This window comes from Anopheles moucheti, chromosome 3 (genome assembly GCF_943734755.1).
Source record: "Anopheles moucheti chromosome 3, idAnoMoucSN_F20_07, whole genome shotgun sequence".
Taxonomy (NCBI): domain Eukaryota; kingdom Metazoa; phylum Arthropoda; class Insecta; order Diptera; family Culicidae; genus Anopheles; species Anopheles moucheti.
Genome location: NC_069141.1, coordinates 27,053,421 through 27,062,309, shown reverse-complemented (window position 1 = coordinate 27,062,309; position 8,889 = coordinate 27,053,421). Strand labels below are relative to the sequence as shown.

At 49.2% G+C, this 8,889-nt stretch overlaps 1 protein-coding gene across 1 annotated transcript; it reads left to right on the top strand.

The window, feature by feature from the left end:
* Nucleotides 1-2,095: 2,095 nt before the first annotated feature.
* Nucleotides 2,096-8,366, top strand: LOC128303517 (transcription factor Sp8). Its single transcript, XM_053040497.1, has 2 exons — nt 2,096-2,752; nt 5,469-8,366. Exons 1-2 carry the CDS (start codon nt 2,657-2,659, stop codon nt 7,029-7,031), a joined length of 1,659 nt encoding a protein of 552 aa, XP_052896457.1. The 5' UTR covers nt 2,096-2,656; the 3' UTR covers nt 7,032-8,366.
* The last annotated feature ends 523 nt before the right edge of the window (nt 8,367-8,889 follow it).

Genomic DNA, 8,889 nt, shown 5'->3' with positions numbered 1-8,889 from the left:
GTTATTTTCATACCCATCCACTGCTGTCATTCGCATGGGAGGAGGGAAAACAAATAATAAGCAGCATTTTCTACTGCTGGAATGTTTGGAATTGTTGCCCCACAAACTCCCCACCAGGGGCCTTCGGCAAGCGTATTTCTTTTTTAAATGACTACTTTTCCAGCACAACTATTATTACAAAGCCTCCCGGGAGCGCCCACTCGCCCCCAAAAAAATTGAAAAACAGCGGCGTACGGTGACGTCGAACGTCGACGTCGAGTTGCAAAACGCGCTTGACGTCAGATTGCTGCTGTTAGCAACCACAGCACTCTCTGGCTGCTCAAGTTGTGAAGGATGGGATATTGTTTTTTTATTTTCCTTTTGCTATTCATACGTCTTGCGTGTAACGTGTGCGTGATTAGAAAATCTTCCACTTTCCACGGGCTCTGGGCGGGTTCATGGACCATTTTGGTTTTATTTTCGGTAGCGATGAATGACGTACAAACATTGTCATGTTACGGCCCCAAAACAAACCAATCTACCCGCTTGCCAATGGTTTTACACGGAAGAGATGGGATGTTTCCGGAGCAGCAAACTCGGAATTCAACACAGGATTCAACTCCAAATTCAATTTCGGATTCAATTCCCAATTCAACTCTGGATGCAACTGTGTGAGCGAGTTGAACTCTGGATTCAATACTGTACATGACTCAGAATTCAAGAGCTCGAGATTCTACTCCCAAATCAAGCTCGGACTACTCCGGAGCATTAAGATCGAGTCAGCTTCGGCTTTTGATCAAATTCAGATTTGTTAGCGTCTAAGTTAGCGTGGATCCATGCACTCACACCAGAATTCCCATCGTTGTTAGATCACACCTGACATATTCATTAATCTCCGGCATAGCGCATTTTAACAACAGTAATCCACCTTTCGCCCGTCATGTGATCGATGCGTAACCGTACACGTTATCACGCCAACGTCTTTCGCTCAACTCACGCGCAAATGATAGAAATTGTCGCTTGAATCCCTTTGTGGGTGACATCAAACAAGAACCCGGTGGCACGGTCGGCGATTCGTCGCCCAAAGTCCATCTCGCGGGAATCTTTACGTGCCGATGACGGCATGACCGGCCCCGCTAAGGGCCCCGGTGGCTTTACACCTGCTGCAACGTGGCCTAAAAATAATGTTTTACCTTTTTTTTTGTTGTTGTTGTCGCTCCGCTTGCCGAAATCCTGCCACCGGCATGAGACTGGTCGCGTCCAAGGGTACTTGGCGCTAGGGTTGAGCAAGGGTTGAATGATCACCGCTTTTCGTTCGATCGCCGCAAATTCCCACGAATCGCCCTGGGTCGGTGCATGTGTGTGCGCCGTTTTTACCCCCCGAAACGGTAGAAAATGTACGCGCCCACTTCATTTGCAATTCGCTCACCGGTCACCGTACGATTGCCGGAGATGAGCTCACAGCTTCCTTTTGTTTCGATTCCGCACCTTTTCTTTCCTTCCTTCATCCCCTCCACCCTTTCATCCCCTCCACCCTTTCCATCCCTATTCACCCCCTTACCCGTTTCAAACATCAACAACCTACGCTCGCATTCTCGAACGCAGACGCGCGCGCACACACACATACCCATGGTGTACCTACACTCACTCACACACACACACACACTCGCACAGCGCATACGGTAAGGGTTTCGTGGGCTTCTCCATGGGGGAGGAAAAAGCGTGCGCGTGCGCACACACGTTCGCCACAGCACGTTCGCTTCCCGTGTCGCTTCTTCGTCATAGCGCCTACCGAGCCCCCTTTCCTTTGCTTTGCCCTTTCCTCTTGCGGAGGGACACACACACACACAGCCATACATTCCCCTTGGAGCATTTATCGGTCGATGACGACAACACGGCCCACACCCGTTTGCCGTCGTGCGAAGGTGAAGCAGCAGGGGTAGCACCAGCAGTAGTGGTGGTGGTGGCACAGCGACAGCGGTAAGTTGGTGTGAGTCCCCGCGACTCCGGGAATCGGGCAGCGAACGCGGACGAAACCAGCCGCCGTCATTCAAGAGCAGTGCGAGCCACAAACAAACCGCTTACAAAGTGTCGTGCCGCCAAAGCGAACGGACGTGCTTTTTCGCATCGCCTCTCAACGAACCAGTAGCCAGTGTGTTGTGTGTTTTTGGGGATCTAAGGCCAAAGTCACCAGTTGGTGCATCCAAGCAAGCTAACCAGTGGTGTTGTGAAAGAAGGAAAGTGTTTGGAGTTGGTAACCAAACTGGCACAAGTGTTTTAAGGCAAAAGTGGAAGTTTGCTAATTTTGCGTCATAAGTGCAAGGAGGAAGTGCGAGATTTTGGCGTGATCGTACAGTTATACCAATATCGCGAACCCGGCCCTCGAGGAAACTCTCCAAGAGCCAGACAACAAAGGAGTTATTGCAACGTGCCTGTGTGTGTGTGTGCGTGTGTGTTGTGACAAAAAAAAAAGGAAAACAAAATCCACTACCGAAGGGTGGTACTTATGTGTGAAGTAAGGGTAGTAAACTAAACACTGCAAACCAGAGAGTTGGGATAGCGAGTTGTGAAACAAAGAATATAAAAGCAATTGTGACAGTCGAAGAGAGCTTAAAACCGGAAGTTCTACCAGGTGTGTTTAGTGTTGAGAAAAGCCAACGTAGTAAAGTGAAACACAATGGAAAACACAGCAGCCGTTTTACTGTCGCCACCGGCAACGCCACCATTACAGGATACGAGTCAGCAACGGCAGCAGGACGATGAATTGCTAAAGGTAAGCTTCGGGTCCTTAAAAACATGTATAGACACGTTAGCATCGTAGCATAGCCGTTTAACACCGCGTGTGGAAATTTGGTGATGGTACACGGGTCTGGTGAGGTCAAATTCCGCATGAGATATGATTGTGGTGTGACTCGCGTGAACAGAGATACGAGAATTGCGTGTATATCCAGAACGATCTTTTGGTGGAAGGTTGATCGAAGGCTACCCCCACCACAGTATTACACCAGTGTGATGAAATTTTGCCCCGTTGTGTACGAAGTTTTGCGTTCTGAAAGTTCCAGCTTCAACTTGATCTCAACGGTGCAGTTTTATTTTGCTGGAATTTCACAACCTGTGTGTGCTCTCTAGTTCTTGTGTCTGACGAGGTACTGTCGGAACGTGATTCATCACGTTTGCTCCGGAAATCGTTCGCTGACAGTATGGTTGCTTTGATTCAGCAGGAAATTAGGGAGAATAGTACCGTCGTGCACGTGTCTGTCATTTTTTCGTTACGTTCCATTCCCCAATCTCAAAGTGGATTTATGATTCGGAAAGATGAAGGAACGCAGTATCTGTTGTGCCCTTGCGCCACATATCCACAATCCCCAATGAAAAGGACAAAACAACAAAATAAAAACGCCGTCAAAATGAAGCCTTTTTCTTAATTCTGGTACAATCGGTTCTTTGAACTATTTTTAAAATTAAAAATAAAACACACCGCGAGCGATATTCAGACACCTTTCTTTTCGTTGACCCTTCGGTTCTTGTCTCCGTTCCTCCGCCGCTGGTGATTGTAGGTGGCGCGCGCGTGATGCCCAGACAGATGCTTCTAGTACCGGTTTGGGGTGGGAAGCCTATCACGCGCCACCATCGTGATAATTTAATTCTTGTGAAATATCAACCTCAAGAAGCCGACCAATTTCTCTCTCGGTGGGATGATGCTTGGTTACAGAAAATAAATTGTGTGTCGCGTATGGGCAAGTATTGCAATCGAAATTAGTGTAACGCTTTCCACCCGTCATCCGCTTATATGAGGTACGATGATAATAGCGGGAGGGAGATGATTCTCGCTTGCACGGTTCATCTTCGGTGTCAAGTGCATTCGAGTGGTGCAGTTAGTTTTTTTTTTTTTTTTTGGGGAAGGGAGTGTGAGGTTTTGGTAGTGTGAATAAAAATAGAATATTGGTTCACACCCTTCCCGCCCAATTTCGCCCCCTTTCCTCACAATCATTTTGAAACTAAATCACTCTTCCCCATCATGAAGGGTCTGCGTGTACTTTGATCTGATTATAGAACGAACGGAGCGAAAGAAGGTGTGTACCTTAACGAATCGCTTGAAGTGACCCTCACGCGAAAAGCAGTGTTTGTTTGAAGTAAAACATTATTTTAAATTTGTTTGATGCAACAAACAATATATTCTCTTGTCCTATTGGGCTAATGTACCGTTTCCAAAAGCGTTGTGGTGATTGCGCGACACACACACACACACATACACCCAGCAGTAGTGCGGCGCACCGTGTACGTCAGCAAATTCCAAGCCTCCCGCATCGAGCGTGACGCGCCCCAAACGCGCGCGCAAACGCCAACCCCTAAACGGCGGCCGCGACGACGGCGATGCTCTTCGAGGCCATCCCGCTCCCGCGACCAACGAATTTTGAACACAAACATTGTGCCGTCGCGGTCGCACCAGCGCCGTACACGCTCGATCACGCTCGGATCACGCAGCGACCCGGCCACAATCAGCTGGTGTTCACGTGAACACACCGCACAACCGCGAATCGAACTTTGGACTCGCGGGCTCTGCGTGCTTTGGCGCGCGCGTACACTCGCGCTCTCTCTCTCTCTATCTCGCTCTCTACCCCGCGTTCGCTTGCACCACATTGAATGGGGGGTTGTTCGTAGAAAGAAGAGAAACACAAAAAAACAACCTGCACCTCTTCCACCTCCCATTTCCTTTCCTACACCAACAGTGTCGCATCCAACACATCATCATCATCATCATCCGTTGCGCTCGATGACGTCTGTGGGGTTGGCGAGACATCAAGTACAAACACACACATACACAGACACAGACCCTGCGTAAGGTGTGCCCTCGTTCGCACCCCTTTTTTGCCGCGATCTTCCGAGGTCCGAACTGAACCGGATTTTTTCGCTTTTGGCGCGCACGCATCCGCGGCCTATGATGAGATACCGCGCGATGCTATCTCGCTCTTTTTCTCTCTCTCTCTCTCTCTCTTTCTTTCTTGAACCCGCGTGATTCACGAAGCATAATAGAATCGTATGCGCAGAGGATGAGTTAGTTGAAGAATTGGGCGTTGTAAAGCAATTAGTGTGCCAATGTGAGATTGCGTGTTTTATGACCTCCCCTTCCCTGTCAACAACCCCTGAAAAAAAGTGGACACTCCTTTTTCGGTGGGAAAATGGTTTACATTCGCCAGACACACACACACACACACACACACACACGGAGCGGAGTTCCTCTATCGTTCGATCCGCGCCCTTAATCTCCTGATGACCATTTCAATGTCTCGTGCTCGCTCGTGATCGGGCTGATAAGCGGTGCGAGCAGAGTGGGTCTTATCATCGTTTAAAGGCAAAACTGGTTCACCACACCCGAAAACGGCGTGCTCCGATAAGAGTATAGCATATAGAAGAATTACAAGCAACGTAATCATCCATTGAAGATGTACATTTTTTTTTATAATCTCTTTTTTAACCTCTCTCTGCAGAACAACAATGCGATTCGTCAGGCACTGAAGCGAAAGTTGGAAAATGCAGCTGCTAAAACAACGTCATCTTCATCATCGAGCGGCAGCTTCGTCACACCGAACCATTCGGATGCGTCCGAGGATGAGTCGGATCTGCCACCGCGCAAACGTCAGTACGTGCGCAACCCGGACCAGTTGGAATCGCACGCCGCCCTGCAGAAGCAGCTGCATCAACTACACCAGCAGCGGCAGCTAAACGGTACCGGTGGTGCTCCAACACCGCCGCCGTCGGAGTTTTCCGGCTCGGAAGATGAAACTACCAAGTCCGGTTCGGACGAGGAGCGCTGCTACTTCCAGGGTGGCGCCACGAACGAAGCGCCCCAGCGGGAAAGTGTGATCATGCGCATCAACAAGGATGGTTCGTGTACGAAGACACCGGCATCGGAGGAGGCGGGTGCATCCGGTGCGGAAGGAACCGCCGGGGGACTCAACATATTCCGCAGCTACAAGTTTAAGATGGGCCCTCGGATGTCACCACCTCCACCAACCGCGGCAGCATCGGCGGCGAGTTCATCATCCGTGCCAGAGCAATCGTGCAACGACAGCAGTGCGGCAGGTGTTACGGTTGAAGATCCGGCTGCAAGTAAGACATCCTCAGCAGTATTCAGCATCAGCAGCAATGGCGGCGCTGGCAAACGTAAGAAGAAGGACACGACGAATGCTTCCCCTGCTTCGTTCAGCTCGAACCTCTTCAGCCAACCAATCCTACCGAAGGTGCTGCCGACATCATCACCCTCAACTTCATCTACCCTTCCTGTGATAGCGCCCAAGGTTACCGTCGGCCCGGCAACTGCGACCCCATTCATCCTGGCCACCCAGAACGGTGGTTACATTCTCCTGCCACAGCCAATGTCACACAACCTGCTGCTTGCTACCGGACCGACCGGACCGGCAGTCGTCCCCGAAACGCGCCCCAAATCGCAACCCGCTCCAGCATCGGCGACGGTGAAAGCTGACAGCAAAAGCGGAGCGGAACAGCGCAACCAGCTGGCAACGGCCACCACCGGGCCGAAACCCGAACGGCGCCGCATCTACGAGTGTGATCATCCCAACTGTGGGAAGAATTACTTCAAATCGAGCCACCTGAAGGCACATCAGCGCATCCACACCGGTGAGCGGCCGTTTAACTGCAAGTGGCCCGACTGTGGACGTCGGTTTTCCCGCTCGGACGAGCTGTCCCGCCACAAGCGTACGCACACCGGCGAGAAGAAGTTCGTCTGTCACGTCTGCGAACGACGGTTCATGCGTAGCGATCATCTGTCCAAGCATGTCAAACGTCACAACAAGGACCCGAGCAAGACGGCCGGTTCATCCACCACCACCACCCCGGCTGGCCAAACCGCTGCCGGACGGAGAACGGTAGCCGCCGCCAGTACTGCGTCCCCGTCGGCGACGATCCTGCCGGCCGACGTCAGTATGCGTTCGGCGGCCGCATTGTACCATCACCATCATCAGCTGACGACCGTATTTCATCAACCGTCGCCACATCCGTTCGCATCCGTGCAGCAAGCGTCGGTGTACTAAAGCGCGAGCGCCGCTAAATGCTCATCTAACTTTGTGTGTCATAATGCTGCCGGATGACTGATCCGGGTGGGTGTGATAATGGTAGCAATCATTCCAAACCGGGCGTCTGAACACTTCGCTTCATAATGGTAGAAAGAGAGACAGAGAAAGAGGTGGAGAAAATGAGGGAAGAAGTGTAGGAAGCTATTGATGGGAAGGGAACTCCTCGCAACAGCAACAACAAATCAAAAAAAAGGATCAACTTATCCTACTCGTTCGTGATTTTTCCTCTTTCTCCAGTTAGGTTTAAACAATTCTGCGTGTGTGGGCGTCGCGAAGCGCCCTTTCCCGTGCGCGCCCCCTCACCAATCTGTGATCGTTTTTTTTTTCTTACAAAACGGAAAACTCTGCTACGCTAAACAAGCAAGGAAGCAAGCAAATTACACAAAAAATAGGGGAAAGAAAACCCCCAAAACCTAAGCCACCTCTAATCACGAAACTTCTGGTAGCCGGCTTAGCGTTTTAAGAACTCTCTTATCTTACCACAATCACTACTATCTAGTATCTAGAAATTAGAACGTTGGGTGGAAAACACGACTCTCCCAGCGAGGGGATGGTGTGGAGGGGGAGGTTATAGAAAGGGTCTCAGGAGAGTGTAGAGCAAAGGTGGAAGGAAAAACTATTCAAGGAGAACAGAAAAGAAGACTCACAGTTTGGTTCTACTGTCTGTGTTGTAAGATACCGTTACAATGAATGTTTGTTTTCGTTCATCGTTTATGATTTTGTTTTGTGATTATTATGCGCACCAGTTACTACAGAAATGGGTGTTCGCTTTTTCTTTTAGGACTTACGGTGGTAAAAAGCGGTGGCGTCGCAAAAATGTGTGACATAATATGCGGCGTCTCGATTGAGCACAGTAGTAGCAAAAGGGAAAGCCCGCGCATTATACTTAGTTGTGTGTGTGTGCGTGTGTTTGAGCTGTCCACTATTCTGTAGAAGCTTGTTTGGTTCGTAATGGTTTTCGTTAATTTATTTTAGTCCTTAATTCGATATAGCCGTTAAAAATGCCACAGTAAGACAGTTTAAGTTGTATGCACATTAGCACGAGAGGGTGGAAATGTTGCGAAATAAGCGAAAAACGAAGAGCAGAGTGAGAAAGTGAATTACACGATCAAGGGGAGAAATGTAACAGTAACAAATCATAATGTGTTAAAGTAAAATACTATTTACCTGTATCACTATACATCAATGCCAAAATAGGGACAGTTTGAAAATGGAACAAAATCAAAGCAAATTGCAAACAGCAATAACCACCAACGCAAAACAAAGAAATCCCAGTAATATATACATTCTTCTCTCGATCGATCGATCTTAAACGAATGTGTTGCTGTGTGTTTGTGTGTTTTTTTTTTATTTTATTTTATTTATTTTGATAAGAATGGAAAGAAATTACAGAAGAAGTGGCATTCGCACTTATCACCTTTCGCTCGGCAAGTTGGCAAGGCTACCCTCCATCGAACACACCTCTCGGACCGATAAACGAAACACACTTCTTACGGCGAGCAAACAAAGGCATGCGCTAACAAATTGTGCACAACGGCCTGCGGTAGCGCACGTGTCCCGCGTCTAACGCCGCTGTGTGTGGAATGGAAAATTTCTGTCGTAAAATCAGTATAAATTATGATCGACTTTTGCTTATCGTTCGCTTTTACGCTCGCGTTGTTTCCTATAAGCCAAACTGCGAGGAGTATTCGAGTTATCGTTTAGTTTTGTGAACGTAAAAAGGCAAACGTTTCCCCCCAAAGCAATTGCATGCCATGCCAGTCTTTCCTGCTCCTCCATACACCCCGATCAACGGGGTGGGAAAGTTTTCGGGCGC

What these genes read in the sequence shown, in the direction of transcription:
- LOC128303517 (XM_053040497.1), top strand. Translation starts at nt 2,657, where the DNA reads ATGGAAAACACAGCAGCCGTTTTACTGTCGCCACCGGCAACGCCACCA. An exon ending in AGGACGATGAATTGCTAAAG is followed by an intron (nt 2,753 to 5,468) that starts GTAAGCTTCGGG and finishes CTCTCTCTGCAG; the next exon opens with AACAACAATGCGATTCGTCA.